At 35.6% G+C, this 27,650-nt stretch overlaps 2 protein-coding genes and 1 long non-coding RNA gene across 10 annotated transcripts in view; 2 read left to right on the top strand and 1 right to left on the bottom strand.

The window, feature by feature from the left end:
* LOC18448798 (uncharacterized) overlaps positions 1–6,537 on the bottom strand; it is a 30,009-nt gene extending 23,472 nt beyond the window's left edge. For 5 of the 8 annotated variants that reach the window (XR_016052996.1, XM_020676469.2, XM_020676470.2 and 2 more), the window contains exons 1-5: positions 6,199–6,537; positions 5,082–5,198; positions 3,173–3,237; positions 2,533–2,638; positions 653–724 (exon numbers count right to left, since the gene is read on the bottom strand). Coding sequence is in view for 4 of the 8 variants with exons in the window: in XM_020676469.2 (XP_020532128.1) it covers positions 653–724; positions 2,533–2,638; positions 3,173–3,237; positions 5,082–5,198; positions 6,199–6,465 (627 nt within the window). In the remaining 4 variants the exon portion in view is untranslated. The remainder of the gene's footprint in view (positions 1–652; positions 725–2,532; positions 2,639–3,172; positions 3,238–5,081; positions 5,199–6,198) is intronic. The other 3 variants (XM_088863282.1, XM_088863280.1, XM_088863279.1) reach the window with 2 other exon arrangements.
* A 9,088-nt stretch (positions 6,538–15,625) lies between these two features.
* Positions 15,626–26,977, top strand: LOC18448800 (cytochrome b-c1 complex subunit 7-2, mitochondrial). Its single transcript, XM_006858859.4, has 4 exons — positions 15,626–15,860; positions 15,953–16,110; positions 23,254–23,301; positions 26,692–26,977. The coding sequence occupies exons 1-4, from the start codon at positions 15,764–15,766 to the stop codon at positions 26,758–26,760; spliced, it is 372 nt and encodes a 123-aa protein (XP_006858921.1). The 5' UTR covers positions 15,626–15,763; the 3' UTR covers positions 26,761–26,977.
* A 50-nt stretch (positions 26,978–27,027) lies between these two features.
* LOC148782732 (uncharacterized) lies at positions 27,028–27,650 on the top strand. The gene is made up of 2 exons (XR_016052997.1): positions 27,028–27,119; positions 27,339–27,650. It is a non-coding gene; the product is annotated as an uncharacterized LOC148782732 (long non-coding RNA).

A 27,650-nucleotide genomic window follows, 5' to 3' on the forward strand; every position in this document is an offset into this window, starting at 1 on the left:
AAAAGTTGAACTACTAAATATTTCAACATAAGGGTGATTTGATAAATGTCAAAACCCTTTATGATGTGTTATTTGATGGGCTGTTTGCAATTTCATCAAAAGAACACTAAGTTACTTGAATTGAATCAAATGATATGGGTGAGGTGTTAAATAGTTCGACTCTTTGGTGTGATTTGATAAATTTCCAATTTTTATTGAGATGCAATTATTGTGTTCTTTTTCTTTTTTTTATGGATATATTGCTTTCGCTTTTTAATTGATATGCATTTATTGCCTCTTTTCCTTTGAAAAACATAAAAATTATAGGTGGTTGACTGGCTGAACAACTCCTATTGGCTTAGAATCGCACTCGCCCAACATGGGATCACATGCCAACCCCGAACCTGCTCCGGTAACAGGGGATTGAGTTCTGGGAGCAGGATCGTCACCCATGTTAGAAAAATCCCAGTAAGCTCCATATCCAACAAACAAAAACAAAAAGCAAAAAAAAAGGCTAATAAATTAGTGAACCTAAGTGGTATTAAGAAATTTAAATACAATATCCCGAATAAACCAAGTCATCTAAAATCTAAATGATGCATGACTCGTCAAATAAGATCAATGATCACTGACAACCAAATGAGCAAATAGAAGAACAAGGGGATCCACTCACGTTATCATAATGATGATGAATAGAAGATGGAAAGAAGGTTATGAGGGTGCATAACAAATCGACCACTCCTTCCTGCAAAGATTCCACCATAATATAAATCACAATCTACAATGACAAATAAAAAATTGCTGTGGTCCATGTATGACAAGTTGGAATAAATGATAAGCCAACCCTGAAGCACAGATAAATTAGAAGCCCACTCCCTTATCTAATACGAAGTTGGAATATATGAGGCCCATACAAAGTGGCATGCTGCATTATTTAATTACAAGCAACTTCAGCCACCAAGTATATTAAATACATCCCGCAAAGCAACTTGAGACCACAGAACAGAAAAATCATAAAGATATTCTACTTTTAACAGGAAGAGAAACATCACTTAAACAAGTGTTATGGGCTCATGCCAATTAAAACCTGTGTTATGTGCTCATGCCCATTAAAACCTATGTAACAGCTGTAACTCCTATGCATAATGGGCCTCATGTAGTGGCTACTATGGTATTATAGCCACGCCATTAAAACATGCAACTCCTATGAATAATAGACCTCATGCCTATTAGAACCTGTCGTAAAAGTTATTGTAACTCTTGTTGCAAAGGTTGCAATTCTTTTGCATGTTGACCTACCCATACTGTAACCCACATAAGAATTTGTGTATATATAGGGCACATTGCCCTATCATTTGTAGTGTGTGGGTAACATATGTATTCACTTTATCTTGTGCTTGAATATTACTCTCTATCTCTCTCTTCTCTCCCAATCTTAACACAAATTTCGTATTTTTCTTTCTAGGACGCATGAAAGTAAACAGGTGGAGGCATTTAACTTTACATGAAAGGACTGAAAGAAGCAGTTAAATAGACAAAATTCACAACCCTCAAGTTTAAAAAAAATTGGAAAAGATAAAGGTAAAATAGCAATGGCTCTTACTTGCCCACCTAATGGTCGCAAGGGACTCAGATCATAGTCTCCCTTTCTTTGAAGCACTGCTGACATGATGGAGGTGCCCATAACTAAGTCTTATTTAAAAAACTCACACTTGGCTTATCAATCTAGTTCCCATGCAAGTTGACTCCACAAGCCCCTAATGGACTCACTAAGCCCTATCCATAAAAACTTAATATTCTTTAGAATAGCCTTTTTTTAAGAAGCACTGGAACACCGAAAAAGCTTGTATTACAGTCAATTAAAACTTGTGCAGGTCACAGTATACACCTGATTCTAGCAAAATAATTGAGATCCACTCTTAAACCATAGCAAGTGCACATGGATTTAGGATGCAAGATGTGGTCCCGAGCAATAAAGTCGAGTTTTCAAACATTGACTCAAAAATAAATTTCAAAATAAAATAGTGAGATTCAAATTCTTGATTATTAATATCTTAGAAGGAAAGAATTTCAATCACACCATGTCCAACACAATCATTGCTAAACATATTAATGATGGAAATAGATGTCGGTTGACAGCAAGCATGCATATCAATTGGCTCTTGAACAATTGTACACAATTTGGAGACACCCTTAAACAAAGTGAACAAGTGCTGTCCAGTATTAGAGCCATCTCTCTCCCACTTCTTGAAATCTCTTACGAGGTTAACATGTGGAATAATAGATTTTGACAACAGTCCATAAGCATAGCCATCATGCTATAAATACATACATAATTTCTATAAATAAGGAAAAACACGAAGGAACCAAAGAACCTGTAACATAAAGTCGCAAGGCCTAAAATGAAAACATAACATTGCATGAAGTATAATAACTCTTAGATGATTAGTACCCAAGCCAATTCAATAAAATACCAGAATGTAAGCAAAACTAAAGATTCTTTTCATGTTGTGAAAATGGATAAAAAAACATTATAGAATTAGAAATGCTTACGCATACAGTCTCTGAGCAATCCTCAGACAATAACTGCAGAATTGGTTGTATCAGCTTCCCAGCAAGAGATGTTCCCTCTTTCTTTACATTTGGGATGCCACCCAACCTTACAGTAGTAACAAAAACGAATATGGTTTAAGCAACTAAATTGCTCTAGTATATGAGAAATTGATGATTCATAATATCTAAAAGGAAACCACAATGGCTGCATAAAACCGTACTCCGCAAAGGGTTTCAATGAATATGACAAGCAAAGAATGTAGTCAATATTTGATGGTCATACCAAAACAGTATTCCCTTCAAAAGCAAATTATTACATTAATCATGTCAAAGCAACTTCCTTACGGAACCATTTAGAGCAGGACACATTATCCTGGTCTGTATCATCAGGCTTACCAAGTGGGAGTCACTTACAACTAATTCAACAGGAACCAGTTCACCTACAATTGATTAGGCAAAGGGTTTCAACGAAAATAAATTCTTTAGCACTCCAAATCTAATAAAATACATTCAGAACATGAAAATATTGTTTCAATTTCTTGAAATGAAATACAAAGAAATAAAAATACAAAGAAAAAAAAAAGATTAACACCATGTTCATGAATTAAAAAACATATAAACTGGAATTGTAAGAAAAAACCTTGTGAACAGATCCAGTAAGGAAGCACATGCAGTCACTTTGATGAAATGAGAGCCTGATGCAGGCTGCATCAATAACAAGTAGACACCATGAGAATGATATACCTTCCATCTAATACATTGTCTATTACTGTACTACAGATTAGATTTGATGTAGATAAACTAATAAATTCATTCAGCAAACAAAGTGAACATAATGAGGATCCAATTCAAACATCCCTTGAGCTCTCAAAAGTGTGGACCATACTGATAAAAAAAAATTAAAGGAATCGGTGCCCAAAAGGCCCTAGGTCGCCAGACCTAGGGCTTTTGGGCACCTAGGCGCTGGTCTGGCCTATTTTTGGAACACTGGCTATTGAAAATTGTATATCAGTTTTCAGTAAAATTCGAACAAAGAGAAGACATTATGTCTAGTTTATGTACAAAAAAGGTCAAAAGCTTTTATCTTTTGCTAGATATTTATAAATGAGTGCCGCCAATGCAAAACTACAATTTCAGACATCACTCCTTATTTTTAAGTCCAACCACCAACAGTAGTAAACACCCACTTGAAAGAGTTAATCCTATGTTTCTTAACATATTGGCACATGCGAACATTTCTATACTAAAATTTCCTGTACGCAAGCAACAACTTGGAGCGCAACCTTGACGAGATACAAAACTAAGAAAGAATATAATTTAAAGAAAAAAAAATCCCCCATCAAACTTGAGATAGCAGGCTACATTGCTAATCACATGTTAAAGCAGCTCCACAAAATTTCAATGATTTCACCTATGAGAGGAATGGAAATCATATTTTTCCTGATTTTAGTTACTCGTACACAAAGTGTTGTGGAAATAAGCAGTGTCTCATTAGGAAAGTTTGTCTGGACTGCAGCAAACCTAAGTTTAACCTCAAATCCATGTCTCTTGTACATCTGTAATAACATACAACACATGCAAGAAAGCGAATGGAGAGCCATGATTTTTTTTTTTTTTTTGGGTAAATCAGTGAGGACGAAGAGCCCCTACCCGCTCTTTTTTTTTTGTACTCTCAAAAAAGGTTACATGTTGGAAGGTTACATATACAAGCATTACACAACCCTTTCTAGGGGCTTGTTGGCAAGGCCACGCAAAATGAAAGGAGTTACAAAATCCAGGGGACGGGCCCGCAATACTGTGGCTTCAGCCATAAATGCTGTGCTCTTTGCCTGGCAATCAGCAGCAATGTTCACCTCCCGGAAGGCATGTGATCTCTTCCACTGGCGCTCAGTGAAGGAGACGAGCTTTGACCTGCCGCTGGTGTAAATTAAGAGACAATAGATACTAGAAAGGAATGGTACTCCCTCCTCTGGATGTCCATGCTCATACAAGAAGTTCATGTGCGTGTGTTGATGTGAGTAGTTAATGGTGCAGACACTACAATTTATTATCACATCTACAAACTATACCAATCTATTGTGCACCATCAGAAGCCAGTAAATAAGAAAACTGCACTCATCCTGACAAGCAAATAGATTATGTTGGAACTTTCGTGAGACAATAAACTATTATATTTTGAATCTGGATTCGCATAAAAATGGTTCTTTTAAGGCCCTTTGAAATTTAGAATAGAAAAGGACCCTACAACATTTGATTCCCACCACGTTTAATATCAAATTTACAAACAATTCTTTTAGGACTCCATCCACATACAAAAACTTTTGCATTAAATTGCATATTTTACAAGTCATGTATATTTACTCATTTCAAAGCTAGATATACATATATGGCACCAAGGCAAGTGAAACTTTTATATAAATGCTTTTCAATCTTCAAATGATGAATACACACCTTCTATTCCAATTAGTAGGCCAAGTCCAATCAATATCTATTAACTTAAAATGACAGAAAGGCAGGAGAGAACCAAGGGGAAAGTTGAGAGTTACAACCTTCAAGTGTACAAGAAGCCTTTGAAACCAATTAGAGTACGACGCCACGAAACGATCCAAACTGCATTCTTGGATTGTTAGGCCTAGCAAGCAAACACCTGCCCAACACTTGTCAGGCTACAATTTATAATGGAAGAAGTCAGTTTGTCAGTTTCGACATAAAGAAATCAAATAATGAGGAATTGAACTTGAAGAATTTCAAAGACAACCAAATAATATTGAATCATAAATTTCAAAGAAGCTCACTCCCAAAAGCAGGAAAAAAAAAAAAAAGGAAGCAAATTCTTCAAGAAAAGGAGCACATAAAGTAATTACTTGCGGCATGAGATAACAGGGGAAAAAGGTATACAATGATTGCTAGCTAGGTCGTTGTTGTTTGTCAAATCATACAAGATAAAGAAAACATGAAGAAACATATCAAAGTTTCTCATTTGGAGGGATGCTAATTTTTATGATTAAAAGGAATTAAAATCATAAACTGAATCAGTAGGAAAAGTAAGTGAAGTGTTTACCCCAACTAGGACAAGGAAAGGCAACAACCATAACATATCTAAACAATTCAAACATGTCACATAGTATTAGGCTCCACTTTGTGGCTTGATATAGCAGTGTTAAATGTGTTTATTATAATGAAAACCTAGGTAATTCCTTCAAGTGTCTAACAGTTACAATGTTTTTTTTTTTTTTTAATTAATCCAGCATCATGCATAAGCTGACCGAGAGTTGCAAAATCAGTCTAACAAGCCTGAAATGATGCAATACTATGCAGACTCCGACATTAAAACGAAAAATAAGCAAAAAGTACAGTGTACAAGAAATGGAGGTACTGAGCATGCCTTTTCTTGATAATTTTCAGTTCAAATAACGAAAGAACTCAATCATTCAGGGAGAAAGAAATAATGGATTTGCATTATATAGCCAGCAGATGCATAGTGTATATAACTATATATTCTAGCTCAGACAATTACATCACTAATGAAAAAATTGTATAAAAAAAGACTGTATTGTAATTTTTTACTTATAAAATGTAAGGTGACTACGATTTCAACGAATAAAACCATATATTCTTCCAAAAGCAAAAAAAGAAAGGAATGAGTTGTAATAAATACAGACATACCATTTCGCTTGAGGCCAATGATAATAAGCGCTCAATCCATGAGTCCACCGCGCTCTTCCAGTCATTGAAATTAGATTTATCGACCTTTACAGGATAAGTTTCTGATAATAACTTATGGAGTTTGATACAAGAGACGACATTAGACAGCTCCAAAGGGCTTGACAATGGCCGCTTCTCATCAGGCACCCTATCCGCCATTAAAGACCTTAACAAACGAGGCCTTAGCCTAATGTCATACATATTGTGCAAGTACTCAAAATCCGCCATTCTTTTTTCAAATTTAGGTATTGACAAGGGCAGAATACACTCTAAATAACAAGCTTTAAGCTTTCTCAGGACCTAAAATCCAAAACCCTAATTACCCGACAAAAATTGTGCTAAACAAAGGATATATAATTAGAGAAATAACTCGTATTAACTTCTTTTGCGAAGGCTGTCTCTTCCCTTCTGTGAGCAGTGAACGTAGTTCACGAGTGAAGGAGGCCCAAGAGTCGTCTTCGAATAATGTGACGCGAGGATGTTGGCAGGGATGCTGGTCGTTAACACTATCTCACTATAGAGAGAGTTAGCGTGTGTGACCTAAATGGAGCAAGAACCTAATATAAAAATAAACGAAAAAGGTTTTAAAGTCCGTTTTGGTTTTCATTATGAAAAGGCAAAATTTCATATATATATATATATATATATATATATATATATATATATATATATATCCGTTATATTTTACTTTTTTGCGGTTGCACCTAAGAGTTTTCGTTATTATTCATTTATCCGTTTTTTATCTTTTATTAACTCATTTTTTTTTAAAAATACTTTTACCCTTTTTCGGATGTTCTACATCCGAAAACATGATTTAGAAAAAACGTTCACTTTTCAATTTTCAGATATTGAACATCCGAAAATTTGGGATTTTCAGATGTTAAACATCCAAAAAGAGCGGGACAGTGAGTAAACTTTTTCCGCCTTATTTTCTGCACTTTTTTCATTCTTTCACAATGCATCTGCATTTTTCTCATTTTTGATAGTGTGATTGACATGTGTGCCTTATTAGTAAAGAATAGCAGTTAGTTTTTATATTTTGATTTTTCAATAGTGTACATCTTTGGCGGATGCCATTTTTTGGATTTTGAAGCAATTTCACATTGTAAAGGTATGTGAGTTGATTCTTTATTTAGATTGCCACCTGAATTTTGGTTAGGGGTTATACTCAAGCATACTAATTATTTGTTGTGATTTTAGTATATATTGAATTAATTAGTGGCTCCATTGTGATTGAATTAGATATTTAAAATTTGGGGGTTTTGAGAACTTGGAATTTTGGGGTCTCTGTATAATTATAAATTACTTAAATTTGGGGGTTTATACTCATAGATAGTCTTAAGCACAGATTTGTGTTAGATTTATTGATATTTTAGTAAATTGTTGATTTTTGTAGTTGATAGATTGAGTAGCTTAAAAAATAAAATTTGTATGTGATTTATGATTCAAGTACATATTTACTTTGAATATTTTGCAAAGTATTTAATGAGTGAATTTATTTGAATTATGATTTATGATTTAAGTAACAATGACTACATTATTTGAATATTTTGGATTTAATCTATTGCTTGTATTATAAGTAGCATTGTTCTCTGTTATTGTTTGAAATTATTGCTTGAAGAATTTTTTCTTTTATGATGGAGCCGTTTGTCTGTCGATAAATCAATTTCTTTAGTTTTTTATTGAACTGCATGGTTTTTTAATGGATTGGTTACTGAGCTAACATGAATTCTTTGTTTTTCATAGAATGATTTAGTTGCTTATGAAAGTTGGATTCTTGTCTTTACAATGAAATCATCTGTTGTTTATCAATGTTGAATTCCGTTGAAATAATTTTGTTACTCATTAAAGTTGAATTCTTTAGTTTTTTTGTCGAGGATGGTTACTTGGAAGGGGAATGCTGTGTTTTTTTTTTTTTTTATTCATCTAGGTTTTTGTTATTGTTTAACTGAGGTCCATTGAATTGGACTCAGTGTAGTATTTCACGTGGTTTTGAATTTATTACTAATAAAAGAAGTAGATGAGGATTGTGCATATCTGGTTAATTAAGGGGTTTGTATAGTAGTTCTTCAAGTAGAGATCTTAAATTGGATTTAAGAACTGAATAGGGGACTGTTATTTCGTTGTAGCTAATTATGGAAGTTGTTTAGTGGTTTTTGAATAACCCTTTGAATTCTTCTTAGTTGTCTGTTTGACTCAAATAATCAATTCTTTATTTGGCCACCATATTCAATGATTGATTTCGATTTCAAGTATACGATCCTTAGTTGTACTAGCATAGTAATTTCATTTTAGCATTGTCCTTCTTTCATCAATGGATTGTAGCAATGTTCTTCTTCATCAATAGTATGTCATTATTGTTTTTTGTTATCTAGTTAATTTTTACATGTGTAACCTTGTGATTAACATGGTGACCATTTGGAATTTCAGTGAATATGGATCGTTTACATCCCAATGGAGGATATCCAGGAGGTCCTCAGGACCCTAGTTTGTTACAACTTCATCCAGAACATTGCTCATATTAAATACGGGAATGACAAATACGTGAATATATTGATCTTCCCATTCTATTTATTTATTAATTTTCAATAAATGGTAGTCTGGTTCAAACATCCTATGGAAAGTACATGTATATATATTGATTCTAATATGTTGTTTATTTGTTGTATTTCAGGAGAAAGAAGAAATTAGAATTGATGAGAAGAGTTATCAATTTAATGCATGGAAATTAACAAGAGAACAAGTTCAGTTAGTTCATGCTTCTGGGTTGGGTCCGTTGGCTATCATTCAGCCAAGCCGAAATTGGTCATTCTTTGCTCGCAGCTAATATAGAGAGGTGACGTTTTGAGACCAACACCTTTCATTTCAACATTCATATTAGTGAGATGACACCAACACTTTTTGATGTATACGAGATATTAGGACTGGATGTGGATGGCGACCCAATCACATGTCGTTCTATCAAGGACCTGCGAAAGTTTATAGAAGATAATTTGGGTATAGTCCTTGATGGCAACTTGGCAAGCCTGAGGCATACATAGCTGACGGTAAATTTTAGGGAATTGCCACCTGATGCAACCGCAGTTCAAGTTTATAGATATACTCGAGCATATCTATTCTTCCTCATCAGTGTAACCATATTCACTGATGCATTTAGTTTCAACAGTGCCAACAAGGTACCTACAGTTTTTCGAAGATATTGAGGGTGCCAGCACATATGTTTGGGGTGCTGCAGCCCTTGCAGTCCTCTATTGCTCACTTGAAAAAGCTTGCACTTTCAAGCGAAGACAATTTAGTGTATCAGCCACTCTCATGCAGGTAACCATTGGTTTTGGTATATGACATAAGCGTAATAGTTTAGACTGCTTTCTTAATATATTTAATATTTATCATACTCAATTTATTGTAGTGCTGGTCATATGAGCATATTATGCATATGAGGCCCATACCGCATAGTATCCCCCCAAATATGCCTAAGGCCAAAGATGGGAGCCATCGAAGAAATATCATGGCAATCCACATAACTAAATGCCCCCCATGAGACAATAAATTGATAACCTCTAACCTAATGAGGTTATTATATAATTTGATATTGATTTCTTTCAATAATATTTAAGTATTTGTAATTATTTTTATTGACTAATTACATATCATATAACAAGTAATCTGGAATCCCTATTTCAACCATGATGAGGTCATTTCAGATGATAGGCAGCAGGCATTTCAAACTGCAATGTGTCCTACAACTTTGATATTTGATGATATTAATCAGTCGTACATGCCAGATCGAGTATGCCGGTAATTTGGAGCAAAACAGGGTATTTCAAGGAATCCCTTGGTTGTTAGTAAGAGGGCAAGCAGACAAGTTAGACAGCGAGACTGGTGAAACATCAATGCAGATAAAACCGCTGACTGGTTGTCTCGCCATGACCGCATTATGCCTTATATTCAATAAGATACTGACAATGAGTTGCCCTCAGAGGAGTATAAGGTGTGGTACAATTGGTGTCCTGTCCTTTGATACATAATGTCGTTAACCCACCCAAAGACATATTGCAACCTCATATCCATGAAGAAGAAGAGTGGTTCGTGCTCATGAACCACATTACATAATGAGATCTCGAGGTTATGAGGACCAGTTGGTACGTTTATATTGACCTATAAATTCTTATAGTATTTTATGTATCCATTAGTTCTATTCAATTGTTTAAATATGCTAATTATGTAATCCTGTTGTGCAGGTTAGTGCAGTTAAAGCATCTATAGTCATGTTAGCAAAAGCACTTACACTTAGACAGAAGTGGTACCTTGAAGTTTTTATTCGCGTTAACAATGCGTTTGAAATGTTATCTAAATTTGTTCCTGTGGATATGAGTGACGTAGAAGCCAAGATAGAGCATTTACAAGGTCAATATAATGATGAAGTTGTACCTGAAGAGGGAGGAGATGATGGAGTGGGTCAAAGTAGTCGGGTTGTAGATGATCTAGCTCCCTCCACACAACATGCAGTTGAGGAACCCAGAAAATATAACACGTGAAATAAACAGTATTAGCTTAAGAGAAGGCGAGGGGTGTAATGGGTCATTCTGAGGATCCCAATTTGTATTGGTCATTTTGTAATGTATTGGTCATTTTGACATACCCAGCTCTGGGCTCTCTTTATTATATTATAAGATGGTGTTTTTAGATGGTTATGTTTGACATGAGTCTCGAATTGATCCACCCTAAGTATATAGAGCTAGCATATTTTTTATGAAAAGTTATAGTATATGTATTATTACTACTCATTAAATATATTGCAGAATCTTCAATATCACTCTTGCTATCAATGTGTGCTTGTTGTGCTTATGTGCCAATATCGGTCATCCTTTCTTTCTCTTCATTTTTGGTTGCTACATGGGGCATCTTGAGAAGACTTGGAGTCTAGGTGAAATTTGATCGTTAGTGGTTGCATATGTGTATAGGGTTTAGCATCATATTACTGCTTAGAGCTATCCAGTATACATTCAATATAAGATTAATGGGATTTATTAATTTAACATTATTTACATTACTTCTTGTGATTGATGGTGGTGAAAATAACAGCTACAGTGCATCCAAAATCATATAATCAGCAATGGACACAATATGAAATCAATGAAACAACATGCAATGAATGTTGGTTCAATCACCATGAATGTTGGTGCAATGAGTTTTCAGATGTTTAACATCCGAAAATATGATGTTCAACATCCGAAAATATTACTTTTTTGGATGTTGAACATCCAAAAACTCATTGTGAAAATCCAGGAGATTCCTAGATTTTGACAGTACCATTTTCGGATGTTGAACATCCGAAAATATCTCAATTTCGGATGTTGAACATCCGAAATTGTTTAGACATCACATTAATCATGGACATCATGATGCGTTGACATGATAAAAAAATGGACATCATTTCTGGATGCATGGACATGAGAATAACTCTTCGAGATGTATGGATATGAATTTTATTTTCTTAGACTTTAATTTTATTTTAAGGCTATCACAAAGGTTTCCAATATTGAAATTATCTATCTCGACACAAAAGCTTGGCAAACTCATCCATTAGAAGATTTATGACAACAAAGAATTCTGATTGCACTAACACAATTTTGACAACAAAAACACAATATTCACTCAATTCATTAATTCATGAAAATCATAATTCCATACAAGAATACAATATTAATATCAAGTTCACTCTATCGGTTCTCTGCATGTCCTCCTATTATGACCCTATGCGCCGCATCGTTTGCACTTCAAAGATCTAGTGATCGAATGTTCCGTCTCGTATATTCTTCGTTGCTTTTTTGGCCTACCGGGAAGCCGTGTAGTTCTTGGTGGTAACACTGTCCGGTTGTAAATACCTATCAACTCAATATCATCCAGGATAGGTGTAAAGGGAGTTTCAAATGCCCTTCTAAAGTATTCCACTGTAAAATACTTAAGGCAGTACACAATGCGATCCATATGCATATGGTTAATGGCCGCAATAGCATGGGCCCACGGAATGCCACTGAGTTGCCATGTTCTACAGCTGCATGTCCACTGTATTAAATCGACAGTGTACTTCTTCCCAAGATAGTGGATCTCAAAAAGCGTGTCCATGGCGGATATAACTTTGTACAAAAATCGAGTCTTCATCTTTCACATGTCAAGTAATTCTTGGGCCTTCGGTACTAGCATGCCGCTCCAAGTATTATCTAACTCCCTCTTCTCTTTAAACCTGGTCATCAACTGTACCCTTATTACTTCACACATTGTAATGATCGGCTTCTCTCGAGCCGATAAAATCCAAGTATTGAAAGACTCGACCATGTTTAAGATAAGATGACTGTATCTAGACCCTGAAAAATAGGCATCTGCCCAAAATTTGGGTAGAATATTCTTAATCCAATCATATGCTTCTGGGTCAGCACACTGTATATCAAACATTATTTTTTCAAACCCACCAATAGTCGCGTTACAAGCAACCCTCCAAAACAGCATCAACAATACTTTAGTATTTGTTGACCTCTTCATAAAGACCTTGAAGTTCTCTCCCATATGTTGCATGCAAAATGATGGAAAACATTTGGGAAATCATTTTTCTATTGCTTCTGGCAAGCTTTTCTGTCGATCTGATATCATGGTTAAGGCAAATAAATTAAGGTACCCATTTAATAGCTCACTCAATATACTTAAGAACCAATACCAACTCTGGTAGTTCTCATTTTCAACCACTACAAATGCCAATGGGAAGGGCCTATTATTTGCATTTAGTGCGATGACGCACAATAAAATGCCTTGATACATTCCTTTTAGTAATGTTCCATAAATACCAATTAGTGGCCTACATCCATTAACAAAGCCCATAATGCATGGACGATAAGCAATAAATACTCGTTTAAACTTGCCTTCATATGTGTGGATGCGAACTTCGGTTCCCGGGTTGATTCTTCTGATCTTCTCAATATACAGGGGGAGGTCATAATATTATTGTTCATGTTATCCATCTATCAACTCTCTTGTAACCTATTTTCCCCGCCAAGCTTGCATGTAAGAAAGCCTGACCCCGTGATCACGTTGAACATCCTTTACAATGTCTTTTGCTTTAAATTTTTGGTTGGTCAAGAAGGCAGCCTTTAATCTTTTACCCAATCACTACAAGTTAATAGCTGATGGACCATCTCCATTGAACCACTACATGTGTACTCCTTAACCATATACTTCACTTTAAAGTAGGCGATACTGCCAATTCGTAAGCACCACACTTGCCATGTGCATCCATCTACCTTGCAACTTGCCCACACCCGTCTTAATTCACTTTTGTCAAACTTTAAAACACACTTGTTGTGGATTGCAAAATCAACTAAATAATGCCGACATTCATTAACATTTTCAAAAAATTGCCCAATATTTAATTGAACCTCGTTACCAACTCCTTTACATAGACTCTCTAGTGGTTTGATATCTTCCATATCACGGTCTGGTATGAGCTCAGGGTTGGCGTCACTTGAATGTTTTGATCTTGCTCAGTAAAGCGTTACGCCAACTGTTGACAAAAGATATAGTGTAAGATGAAGCAACAATTTCTGCACATATAAGATTAAAATAGAGCAAATTACATATGAAAAAATAAATTGTAAATATACCTATTCCTTGAAGATGGGCCATCAGCAAACGATTCTTGTTGTGGTCTAGTAATATATATTACAATTCCTGAAGATTCCCCTCCCAACATAAAAGATACACCTATATCATCACTAACATCAATCAAATCAAGCCTACTATATAGACTTGTGTTGCGGCACATAATAGCTAATTTACTTGGATCAGACTTGGTTAAATTAGAAAAATAACTTTTTAGTTCCTTCAATTAACTATGCCTATTATAAATAACACGTCCGTCATCTGGATTCGTCTCCAAAGACCCCCCATATCGGAATACCAATTACACTCCCTCAGTAGTTATCGTTAATACTACTGTATTAAATGAATAACAAAATTTGTGTTACAAAAAATCAATCCAAAAAATTGAGATATTTTTAACTACTTTAGGGTTCATAAAATATGAGTATTACATAATATATTGAAATAGTGTACTATTAAATTGTGAGTAATAAACATTAAACAAAAGAAAACAACAAATACTCACATAAACACAAAATAAACAACAAATTTTAATACAAACATACAAGTTTAACAATTATTTAGCCAAAACAAGGAATACAATGTATCAACATGATACAAACAACAAATAATTATATAAAACAAATAACTTCATCAATATTAAACAAATTCCTTGTATTAATAAAAACTACCCAACAAATATTATTAACAAAATAAAATATCCTAAAAAATAACAGATAATAAACTTCAAATAGTTAACCGTAAAAAGAAAGAGTAAGAACGGTGCCAATCACCTCCAAATAGTGAGTCAATCTCTTCAATTTTGTAGATTACTGTATTAAGGGACAGTAAAAAGGGTATGATGTTTCAATGCTCGGTTTTTCCCAACTTTATAAAAATAAAAATAAATAAGTTTCCTCCTGTACAAGGGAAATGTTCGCGCGAAAAATTTCGGATGTTCAACATTCGAAAATATCAAAAATTTAGATGTTGAACATTCGAAAATGACAAAAATCATTGTTGGAGCTGCGGCTATTTTCAGATGTTGAACATCCGAAAATTGTAAAAATTCGGATGTTGAATATCCGAAAAAGGGTAAAGTTGTTTTTTTTTTTTTAAAAGGCGTTATGGAAGATAAAAAACGAACACAAATGTAATAAGGGAAAGCATTTGGTAGATCCGTTTCTTTAAATAAATGTGTGATTTGTATAAGGTCGAGGCTCAAAACAATGAAAATAGGACGCACATTTAAATAGTACCGAAATACATTGTTTTAATATTAGAAATCTTTATAATGCTTGAAAATTTATTTTTATATTTAATAATAAAATTTAAAATTAAAAAATAGTGTAGATTGAGCCCAACAACCTATTTACGAATGGGAGTATTTACAATGAGACCATGTACCTTTGATATAGGGTGGTCACAATTACTTGTAACCATCCAGTATTAAATTTGATATATACAATGAGACTATGTACTTTTGACAAAAAGTGGTCACAATTATTTGTAACCATCGGATATTAAATTTGATAGCTTGGATGTTCAAGAAATTTTTTTTTAAAATTTGAGCTTGGTCAACGGAATAAATTTAACCATTTAATTTCACATCCAATGCTCAAGATTAATTGTGACCGCCTTATATACTGTAGCCTTCGGTCGGGCCCGACCGGTTGCCACCAAATATCGACCCACATACTCACGAATCCAGTTGATTATTCCAAACATAAGCGAAGTTACGAGAACTTTGAGGTCGTTTCGTCTGTAAAGGCCCAATTTTCGTGTTTCTCTGAAACATTAAAACCGGAGTTTTGGGGCTGCTCCATTCAAATAAAACGCCAAGTGAAGAAGCCATCCGTTTCGTAGAGAGAGAAGGAAAATCAGTGATCCAGAAATGGCGTCGTCGTTTATGAAATGGTTCATGTCCCCCCGCCACAACTGGTTTGCAGCTCAGCATTGCAAAGCCATCTCTAAACGCCTCCGAAAATACGGTAGTCCCTGTCTCTTTCTCTCTCTCTTTCCCCTCTTTCTCTCTCCTCTCTCTCTCTGCCTTACTAGTTAATGTGACTTGTGGATCTATTAGGGCTTCGCTATGACGATCTCTATGATCCGATGTATGACCTAGACATCAAAGAAGCTCTGGATCGCCTTCCTCGTGAGGTTGTTGATGCCAGGAACCAGCGCCTGAAGCGTGCCATGGATCTTTCCATGAAGCACGAGTACCTCCCTGAGGATTTACAGGTACTCTCTGATTCCTTAATTGAACTTGCAATTTCTTTTATTTCTTGTTTTTTGTTACTCTGGAGCTTCGTTTCTTTTGATCTATTATGTTTTTTAGAGGATCATTTCTGTGATCCATTTTGGTTGTTGGGGAATTGGTATAATACTAAGAATATGGGTGTTCGTGGTTCCAATCGATTATGAAAATATTCATATTCTTCTCATGTTTTGTAGTTTTCAATGGCGTTTTCAATGTTCTTAAGCTTAGCTTGGGCCATGGACTTGCCCTGGCTGGACGAGTTACATTCCTAGAAAGGCTATAAATTTTTTTAAAATTGTCGAAGATAAAAGCATCAGTAAAAGCCGTAGTCTAAAAATCATGAAAAATTTATAAAAGATAAACAGTTCATGAAAATTTATAAAAGATAAAAAGTTCATAAATTATCAAAGCTATACAGGAATGTGTTTATACATTGATTTACTAAAGAAATATAATTTTTGTGAATTTATTTGTTATTATTATTTTTTACCAAGTTTGTACTACTACTATGCCGGGCAAGGTGCCGAGCCTGAGTTACTTAGGCCAGTTCCTGAACATTGTGTTTTTCAGATTTTGTTTGCATTTGAAGCACTCTAATGAATGACATTTGAGACGATGTATGATTCTCATGTTGAAATTGAAATGGATTCTATGTCTCTATACTTTCTTTGGGTTTTATTCTGCACACTATGTTGTTTATACTTTAATTTATGGTTGATGAGCTGTTTCCATGTTAATCGTATAATTGTCCATTGGCAATCTCTAAAGGGAATATATATGGTATATTAACTATATTTAGAGAACTGAGAGTTACACACGCTTTGATATTAGGTGGAGAATGTAGAGATTAGAGGATTATCAGATACAAGAGAACCATGTGATGGAAAATTTATCTTCTGACATGCATTCCTCTCTGGATGGTGCATTTTACATATTTATTTTTGCTTTAGTAAGGAATACTGTTGAATTTCCCACCATATAATATGGCTAAATGGATTATTAGTACACATTCTCTGCGATAATAAAGGAAACTTTTTACAAACTGTATGATGAAAAAAGGAGATGGCCGTTATCACCTTCTCATGCAGTACTGTGAAAGTAAAATGTTCGACAAAGGGATTGGCAATCAACTCTTGAAGGCTTCTCATTTATCTATTTCAATGAAGTTACAGAAATTTGGATTTTTTTATGAATGATGAAAGGAACATGGCAGTATGAAAATGTGGAGCCTTGCCTTTAGATACCACCAAGAAAAATACCTCCTTGTGTTAGCAATCTATGGTCTATTGATAGCTATTGGCCAATCAAGAAACTTGTGTAGTCTTTCAATATTGATATTTGGCAATTTGGAGGTTTTGAGAATATAGGGGTGTTGAATTTGAAGGGGTTTCCATTTAATCTATTGTGGACACTGAACTTTAGTTTGGGTTCTACAAGATTTGAGTGTTTGATCAATTAGAAAAAAGGACTAATGCATTTTTGTTGTCATATTTCCTTGATCATTAGTTACAATGCCGTTTCCGTTCGTAAACGATAATTTCTCAAAAGGGGCAGTGAAGAATATGGTATTCTTCCTTGTCCTAGAATGCGAGAATTATTATTTTCTCCAGATTTAATTTTATGAATGATGACTGGGTTGTGTGAACAAATTATAGTTACCGGGAATGGAAGTGACAAGAGTTTCGGGATCGGGAACGGGAACACGGAGCGAGGTAGGTTCGAACATCTGTGGTTTAGGGAATGAGGTCCGTACATGGTCAAGTAAAGGGATCGAGATCCCTGACTTTTTGGGAGCTCATTCCATATCGTCACAGGAGCGAATTCTTTACTAAATGGGATTGCTTTCCTCCATGATAAGGATTGAGGTTCCCGAAGTTCACTTATCAACTGTGTTGTAACTTGGGAGCAAATACCATTGAACAATATTTTTTAACTTTTTTCAAATTCACAAACCTAGTATCAATGTGGACACAATTCATGTCATACATTTTGTTGTCATTGGAGTATGATCTTGCACATAGCGACAATAGAAATCCAATATGGTGATGTAATACCCAAGTCCTTGATCCTTGATCCCATGTTAACAATGGGAATGGAGGGTGATAAAAAGAGCACACCTACCTACATTGGTCGGCCTACAACATGTGGATCCATTACAAAAATTGCACGCATACCTAGATTGGTCTGCCCACAATGCACACGTCCTCATTTTTGGCACCAATCAGTTGGATTGGGCAACTCCCACTCTAATATCAAACGATGATTGATATAAGAATGTTGTGATAGATTGTTTTCAAAAAGAAAATGCCGCAATAGTTAAGTTAACCTTTGCAAAGTAATAAAAAGGTAAGACATTGCCATATAGAATTCCCAATAGCTCTCCTCTATCAAAGATTGCTAGGGTTTCAAAGATGTCTACTTGAGAGAGACCTCACATTTCCACGCATACATGTATTTCCATCACTTGTAAGGCAATCTCATGAGTGGCTCGATTTGGTTGACAAACACTCAAGCGATAGAAGTCCTTCAAGAGGTAGACAAGACCTAGTTAACTAGCTCCAAGGAAATTCAGCATATTGACATTCTTCAATTGAACCATAAAGCGACTAACGTTTGTATTTCCTTCCATCTTCTTGCTTCTCGCCTTGTGTTCATAAAATATGTAGGAAATCATGGAGTTCAAAAAGATTATAGGTCATAAAAATTTGAAGGTCCACACTCGATTGTATATGAATAAAAACATGTATCGGTGAAACTTGCTTCCAAATTAGACGATACTAGTTGGTAGAATCGTGGTTCCGCTTACTCATGGAACCATGATCTTTGGCATAGGGATCTAGATCCCAATAGATGGGATCGTGTTCCCCAATTTCCAGAATCGAGATCCCAACTATCAAGGAATCGCCTGGAATCGAGATCCCGTATCTCGGAGTGGGATCGAGCTTCCGGAGCGGAAGCGACCCCCTCCTTAGAAGATCCCGGTAACTATGGAACAAATCAACAAAAAATCTTTAAAAATTTCCTTATGAGATATATTCGGTCAATTAGAATGGAAGTTAAAGAAGGTATTTATCCTCGTTGTGTCCTTTCTATTTAAATCAGAACCTAGGGATCCATTCCCTTGACTCTTACTGATGAAAATTTCATTCCACGAGAAATTGAGCAAAAGCTGCTGAATTGGCCTATTTCTTGCGTGTGAGCGAGCCAAAGAGTGGAAATCAAGTTGGTTCGACCAAGAAAGGCATGGGAGTTTCGGGGCTCCAATTCAAGACTTGCTTTGGATTAATTTGTGGTCTGGTTTAAACAGGCTGGAATTCAGTTTATTGTGGCGCTAAATTTTTTTTGAACATCCTAAAAGATTTGAGTTGCTTGTTTATGGAATGCATAAGCTTTTCATTAAACAGCTCCATTTTATGACCGTTTCCACATTGTTGGTCCAATGGACCATAAACCATCATCATCATCGTTCGAGCCTTATCTTAACTAATTAGGATCGGCTGCATGAATCTTGTTTTGCTATCCCACTCTATTAAGGGCGGAGGGCCATACCCTCATGCATATTACAAGTCATCATATCTTTTATATTATAAGTCGCCATTTAGGACCTTTTCCTTGTCTTCTTAGAGTCCTCCACTTGAACCAAATCACTTCGCCTAATTGGTGTTGTTCTAGGTTGACACTTCACATAACCAAATTACCTAAGTCTACTTTCCCTCATTTTTTAGCCTACTGGAGCTACCCCCTGAATTCCCTCAAATGTATTTATTCCGAATCTTATCCATCCTTGTCTTGCCACTCAATATCCTCATCTCCGTTACTCCCATTCTATGGAAATGGACCACAGACCATAATAAATTTTTATTATGAGCTTTGGGTTTGGCACTTCAAGTGCCGAACTTAGCGCTCATAATGAAATTTGCGAAGTCCCATTTGGGTTAGGCTGCATGTCCGATATGATACAATTTTTTTGTGAAAAGATTCGACACTTGAACTCATTTTTTCTACCAAAATAAGGGGTTTGGCACTTGAAGTGTTGGACCCATTTTTGACTTGAACAAGATTTTGGTTGGCATTTCAAGTGCCGCCAAACTGTGGGCAATTGGGGGAAAAATCTGACAAAAAAAGGGACTTGGGCATAAGATATAAATATTACGGGACTATTTTTTAATTCTGAAATGTAAAAGGTTTTTTATGTTAAATCCCCTTTTTTAATTATTTCCTGGTTTGTAATGGATTTAGAGTTAGGGTCTCTAGGAGCTAAAGTTGTTTGATCTTTCTTATATTGCTTAAAAGCCTTAGATCATTTAGTTTAATTACGAAGCTTTCTTGATTGTTTTAGAGTTCAAGAATGGGTTAGATTAGGATTCGGCAATTACTGTGAATAGAGTTGTAGCATATTTGCCATGGCAATCAATACTTGAGGGGAAAAAATTGGGTTTTCAATTTTCGAGAGAGATTCTCAAATCTTTTTGTTGAGACAGTGATACAACTCTAGCTTAAGATGGAAGAGTTTCCCCAACAAGTTAAGAGCCTTCTTCTTTCCCTTCTTGTGTGCACATCCCCACTAAAAATTACCCACAATCAAATTCCATTCAAACCCTTCCAAAAACCTAGCCAAACTCTCCAAACCCTAGGAAAACTAGCTCGAAAGCTACCCTAACCAAATACCTACTTCTAACTTGAGTTTAATTTTTAGATTTGCCCTAGTTCAACACTAGATTCATCTTATCATCCTCCTATCTTGCTGAACCTGCTAAATCCCAGCAAGTTTTAACCCCTTTAGAGGCCTTAATACCTATATCCTGAACCTTGCCCTAACCTAACCCAACCCTTCCCATAGCCCTAACCCTTGTTCTACTTCATAGACCTTATATTACTCGATCCTATCCAAATTAGGAAACCTTCATAGGTCCCAAAACTCTGCTGTTAAACTGAATTGATTTAGAACTCCTAAATTCTAACCTAAGAAGCATTCCTAATTGTACTTTCCACACCTACCTTACATGTCAGACTCGCGCAGGAACCAAGCCTCCATGGTACTAGATCAAAAGGTTCGTCTATCAATATGGCTGTGAGGTGATGAATGTTATCTGTAGAATTTATTCTTGAAAAAATTATTTGTAGGATAGTTTAATACATTGCTTACAACAACTTGCTGTCATTCTCGCTGGCACGGCAGAAAGCAAGCACTGTACTTTCCAAGGCGGAGAATCCTTTTCATTGTTGTTTGAGTTATGAGTGCTCTCTATAGAACCATGCCCACTGTTGTTTTCCATGCCAATGCATCTCTTATAGTAAAATTTTCTAAACGATATGTGAAAGCTAAATTACTGGTTATATTAAAAAAAATAAAAACTATTGGATTAATTGGAGTTTTCACTATTCTGATAATTGTGTACTTTGTAGAGTTGGGAATAGTGTGGAACTACAACATTAGTCCATCTTCTAGAGGCAGTTGCAGGGATGTTGTCCGAGTTTGCTTTGCAAATGGCCAAAGGATGGATCTGTGGGCCCTCGGCCCTCTGGTTGTATTTTCAAGAATTTGACAATAGATGAATGTACCATCTTTTAAGGTTCAGCCAGAAGGGCTTAGGGTGTTTTGTGCTTGATGACTTGTTTGATGTCATTTTCCGGTACTTATTCTCCATTTAGGTGGGGGTTACCTATATGTGAACAATAATTATGTGGGATGCAGTCGGGTTTTTATTCTTGTTTCAAGCTTGTTGAGAGGCTTGGATGTTATTTTCTATGAGTATGTTGAGCTTTATATGATGCAACACATAAATCCACTTGGGAAGAGGCTGTTTTCGGTGTCATTTTTGGAAATGAGGATATTATGGTTGTCCTAGATGTTGGGGTCAATCTCTAGTCAATTTATCATCGAATGAGGTACGATACTATGATTGCTGATGACTGTGGGAGTAAAGTGGTTTTTTTTTAGATCCAGTGACTTTGGTAGAAAGACCTGCAGTGGCTTCTGTCTTTATTCTTCGTTAAAACTGGAGCTCTGTTGGTTTTATTGTTGTTTGAGAATCAAAATATTGACCTTGTGGTTGGAGACACCAAATGCATAAGGAAAGTTTGGCCGGTGATGGTGTAACTAGTTCTGGGCCTGCTGGGCTAGGGGTTTGGGGTTTGTAATATGGACTTTAACTTCTTGATTTCATTTGATTAGTAGTTTGTTTATTTGAGTAGTGCGTTTCTCTCTTAAAACCAATGTGTATTTCAACTATGGTAGTTGGGTTGGGTTTTTTAGCTCTCTCCTGATTTTATTAGGAGGATGTGTTTCCTTCTATTATCGAAGTTCCAATTTTTTTCTCTGTTTCCGTTGCCATAACAAGCAAGTAAATGCCATAAGATGCTAAATGTACATTAACTTCCCCCCCCTCCCACCAAAAAAAAAAAAACAAAGAACTGAGAGAATGAAAAAGCTTTGAAGTGTATATTACCTTTGAAGTATACAATGCACATGGATTGGGTTGCTTTTCATCTGGGAATATTTGATTAAACGCAACATTGAGAAAATTCTGGAAATTACTATTCTCGTTTTCTTTGAAAGTTCAATATCTGTTCTAATTGTTTAAAGATAGGTTTAGCCTTTAAATATTGATCAGCCCCCTAGTTCGGGTTATGTTTTCAGAATATATCTATTAGAATTTCAGAGCAGTCTTCGCTGGTATTGTATCATGTTTTCAAGTCAAAGTCCAAACTAGATTTTTCAGTCATGGAATAGCAGCTAAAATTTGTTGCTTAAATTTGTGAGCCTAGTGTTTTTAATCTAAACAAGGTTGCTCACGTATTAAATATATGTGCCGCCAAGATTTGGTAGATTGAGATTGTAGACTTCCTATTGTTTCAATTAACATTCCCTTCTTGATAGCAGTTGCTGGTGATGCTCTTCTTTAAATTATGCTTTTACTTTCCTGCTTAACCTCTCTTTGCTTAGGGATGATTCTATACAATGGAAGAACCTTGGGTTTTCACACAGTAATTTTCTACTGATGAATATGTATGTGTGTGGAACATTGTCCCTAGTTTCGGTTTGTATCTTAATTGTTTTATAAACAATCATGTAACCTTCATAACCAACCCTTCTCACTTTTCTTTTTTCTGGTTTTGCTCAGGCACTGCAGACACCCTTTAGAAGCTATCTTCGGGATATGTTGGCAGTGGTATGTGCTTTATTATACTTTAATGTCTTTGAGCTTTACTACTTTTCATAGCAAATATGAATAAATTGACCATCATCATCATCGTCAAAGCCTATTCCCAACTAATTGGGGTTAGCTACACGAATCGTGGTTCGCCATTCTGCTTTATTAAGGGCCATTACAGGCTATAGGTCCCCATATCTTTTGTCACTACTTCCAACCATGTTCTTTTGGGCCTACTCTGAGTCCTTTTTGAGCCTTCCACTTGAACTAACACGCACCTCCTAATAGGTGTTATACTGGGTCTGCATTACACAATACAAGCCCACCTAAGTCTACCTCTCTCATCTTATCGCCTATTGGTGCCACACCTAAATTCATTATTTAGATATGAATAAATTGACCATGTTTTCAAAATACTAAGCGGTCTAAATTGTCTACAATAATAGTGCATTGCTTTCTTCATAAGGTAATTGAATCTATTGTGCTATCCTCCCCAATTTTATCTGATGTCCTCCTGATACTTTTGTGCCTCCTTGTTTGCTGTGGTTTGATTCGCTGTGGCTACGATAGTACACTGCTTTCTTCAAAAGCGAATTGAATCTATCTTACTACTCTCCCCAGGTTTATCGAATGTCCTCGTGAAACTTTTGTGCTACCTTGTCTAATTTTAACTTGGCTTTTAGAAAATTATTGTCATATCTTGCTCTTGGAATTTATCAATGAGTTAGTTTTTCGAGTTATTCTAAAATTATTTTTTTCTAGAGAAAATTATGGAAAAAATAAAGGGGCCATTAAAAAAGAAAAATTACAATAAAAAATTTCTATAATGTAGAAAATAAACAATTATGAGAATGTTCATTTTACTTTTAATTTTTTTGAAGGGCTTGGTTGTTGTCAGGCTAGCCTTACCTACCCAAAACAGGTAAGGCTGCAGTCTTTTGCATGATCCATATGTATATATATATATATAGGCACGCAAACGCATGCGCACACATTTTTTGGGGTATGTAAGGGGTCATAAACCTTTATAGAATTACATACGCACACACATTTTGGGGTACGTAAGGGGTCATAAACCTTTACAGAATTCCTAAGGGGTCAAAACATCCCATTTCGCATTAGATAGTTCACTTCTAATTTTTCATTTCACTCTCAAAAAGTATCCTAAAGAATGTTGTGCTTCTTTAGGGTTGGGACCCGGAATAAGTAGAGAAATTTTATCATGAACCCATCTAAGAGGCCCGAACCAAATAATGGAATGCCCTTGCTTGTTCAAGGTAGGTAAAATTACTGAAATACCGTTGCTTATTGAGGGTTCCTAACCCTAAAAAGGGTATTTTTGAAGATATCTTTGAGGAGGTACTTGAGTGAAATGAAAAATAAAAAGTAAACTCTCCAATGTTAATTTAGACCTTTTGAGTTTTGACTCCCCTTAATGATTTTGTAAGGGGATTTGACCTCTTTAAATGATGTATTTCCTTCCTTTTGTTCTTTGTTTTTGAATATTGACTTGGGACTTAGTAAGAATGGAACTCAGATGTCTTATTGTGGCCACCACTGTTCTGTTTACATCTCTCTCATTTTCTCTCCAGTGCTCTTTGTTAAACCTCTTTCTTATTCTCAAAGAAAGCATTCCTGTCTCTTTAATATGCAGTTATTTCAAGCTCTACTGGTGTATCTTGAACCAAAATATATAAGAAATTCCCCAAAAAATACAAAGTAACATACAATTGAGAGAGAGAGAGAGAGAGAGAGAGAGAGAGAGAGAAAGAAAGAGAATCGTCACCATTATTGTATTCTCTGCTGTTCTACTCAGAGGTGTATTTACCATTGGTAGTATGAATTTTTGATTAGTGTATTGACGTGTTTCTAAAGATAACTATAATTCTTAGCTCTCTGTATGTCATACAGTTTTAATGAGAGTTTTATCACATAGCCCAGTGATTTGGAAATCTAATCTAGGACAAGCTTCTTGGTTTGAGGGCCTAGTGATTTGGAACTATAGTATTGGGGCTAAGTCCGAGTTCAAATGCTATGTCATGTTTATGGATAGAAATTTCTAGTCAATCAATTACAGTCTACTTTGGAATGTGGTGTGTTTTGAACATAGTTATTGGGATCTCCTACTTTGGTAGGTGATCGATTCTAGGATCTCGATTTTGTCGTTCTCGGAACGAATCTCTCAGGGATCTCGAAACCCAACTTATAGGGATCCTAATTCCTATTGTTAGGGATCTCGATCCCAACCTTAAATACTAAGACAACAATCAAACTGATGATTTTCTTTGTTTATAGCCAACTAACGACACAACTATTGCTTGCTTACTATCAATAATTAGATCTTTACTTTAAAGAGTATACATAATCTTTAGATTATTATACACTTTAAGGTTGGTAACAAGATCCCCAAAAAGTTGGGATCAAAATCCCAAAAGGTCGGGATCAAGATCCCCAAAAGGTTGGAATCTTGATTCCTAACATTTGGGTATCTCGATCCCTATCATGTGCATTGTACGGATGAATAAACAAGAATCTATCCTTCCGGGTGCTCGCTTTCTTCATACCTGAAAAAAAGAAATAAAAGTGAACTACTAAAAATAGACAACATTACTTTTTGGTCCTGGAAATAAACAATAGTAATGGATAAACCACAAACCATTGATTATATTCACTCATAGTCTGCTTCTTTTTTCTGTGTTTTTGACATGTATTGATGAATCGTCCTGTTAAGGCTGGGTAAAGGGGTAGGTTGGCTTGTTTTTTGTCTTTGGGGACAAACTTCAAGGCTTAAACACTTGACCTCCTGCTGACACACTGGGGTGTCTACCACTAGGCTAAAGACGAAGGGACAAAAAAATGGAGGGAAAAACAGAACACGTTATGGACGTGAAGACAATGGAGGGTTCTGTGCTTATTTTTACCCTCTATGCACAGGGATGTTTTCAGACCTTCCAGATCATCTTTTGATTATGTGGTTGGTGGTGGTGTTGTTGTTCGTGTTTTGAATAGATGTTATTAATGTTGTGGTTTGGTCTTAGACTTTTCGAGTGTATCTTCAGGTTAGGTGTTTGTTCATTAGATTTGTTTTGTTCTCACTGTTTATTGTTTATATGCATTGCTCGCTACTTGAATGTTCGGGACTGGACTAAAATTGAGAAAAAACATCTTTTAATCTCCATGAATCCTTGAGAGGCTAGATTTTTTAATAAATCTTGGTACTTACGCTGTTTAGTTCATGATACTTGGTTGTTTCTTCATTTCAATGCATGGAACTAGAAGTTCAGGTTCGAAAATGTTAGCGCTAAACAAATTATCTATCGGTTGTGATTTTACATTCAGTTCTTTCATAGTTCAAGCTATTAAGTCTTAAATGACCTATATGGTTTCTTCTGTGGTTCCTTTTTGCAGGTGAAGAAAGAGCGAGCAGAGCGTGAAGCCTTGGGGGCATTACCACTTTACCAGCGTTCCATTCCGTGATCTTATTGTCTTTAGATGCTTGCACTTGCTGTCCTACAGGCTCTTTAGAGGGAATAAAGGGCTTAGTATAGTTGAGACTGGTACCGAGCATATTTTGTGGCATTTGAATTTGGAAAATGTTACTCTTCCTACGTCATTTAAATCTCCTCCCAATACTTCTAATAAACAGTTCTTAGATGGACTTATTAAGCATATTCAAAGTTTGATTCCATTTTTATTCATGTTTATCAGCTGATGCTTGCACTTCCATTGTGGGACTAATTTGCAGATCTTTTCCCCGGAGGACACTATTGAGAGAGGGAAAAATGTTTTCTTTAGTTCTAGGGTTGGGACTAGAATTTCTACCTCCATCGAAATTGGTATACAAGACCTTAATCAAACGATATGATTTCAATTTTTTTTCCAATGTTGCAGAATTCATGGTAAAAACCGTATTATTGGATGAGTGGTTTGGACATGATCCATTCTTTAGTCAAAACAAACTGAATCGGAAGAACTTGGAACTAACTGAAGTGCCATATTTCACGTACTGTTTTACGTATTGTTTGCTGTTTAATTGAACGTCGTCTGCATCACAGGTTGGGTATTTTGCTATTGCATTTTGAGGTCAACAGAAGGCTTTAGCTGCTTGTGGGGAGCAGGTTATGTTATTACCTAGGCGTTTTTAATCTTGCACATGGGCAAGCAAACGAATGCGTGCCCCTGGGGCGATTCGAGTAATCAATAGTGTAGATGTGGTGAAGTTGTGAATGCTTGAAAATGGACAGTTGAAATAATGTGTTATGATATAATAGTTTAAAAGCTTGAAATTATTTTTTGGTTTCAGATTCTTAATTATCGGGATGAAGGATTTGAGGATTTTTCAACATTGAAACAATATTGTTCGGTGA

This window comes from Amborella trichopoda, chromosome 3 (assembly GCF_054954075.1).
Source record: "Amborella trichopoda isolate Santa Cruz 75 chromosome 3, AtrichopodaSantaCruz75HAP2 v2.0, whole genome shotgun sequence".
NCBI classification, from domain to species: domain Eukaryota; kingdom Viridiplantae; phylum Streptophyta; class Magnoliopsida; order Amborellales; family Amborellaceae; genus Amborella; species Amborella trichopoda.

What these genes read in the sequence shown, in the direction of transcription:
- LOC18448800 (XM_006858859.4), top strand. Translation starts at nt 15,764, where the DNA reads ATGGCGTCGTCGTTTATGAAATGGTTCATGTCCCCCCGCCACAACTGG. An exon ending in ACCTCCCTGAGGATTTACAG is followed by an intron (nt 16,111 to 23,253) that starts GTACTCTCTGAT and finishes GGTTTTGCTCAG; the next exon opens with GCACTGCAGACACCCTTTAG. An exon ending in TTCGGGATATGTTGGCAGTG is followed by an intron (nt 23,302 to 26,691) that starts GTATGTGCTTTA and finishes TCCTTTTTGCAG; the next exon opens with GTGAAGAAAGAGCGAGCAGA.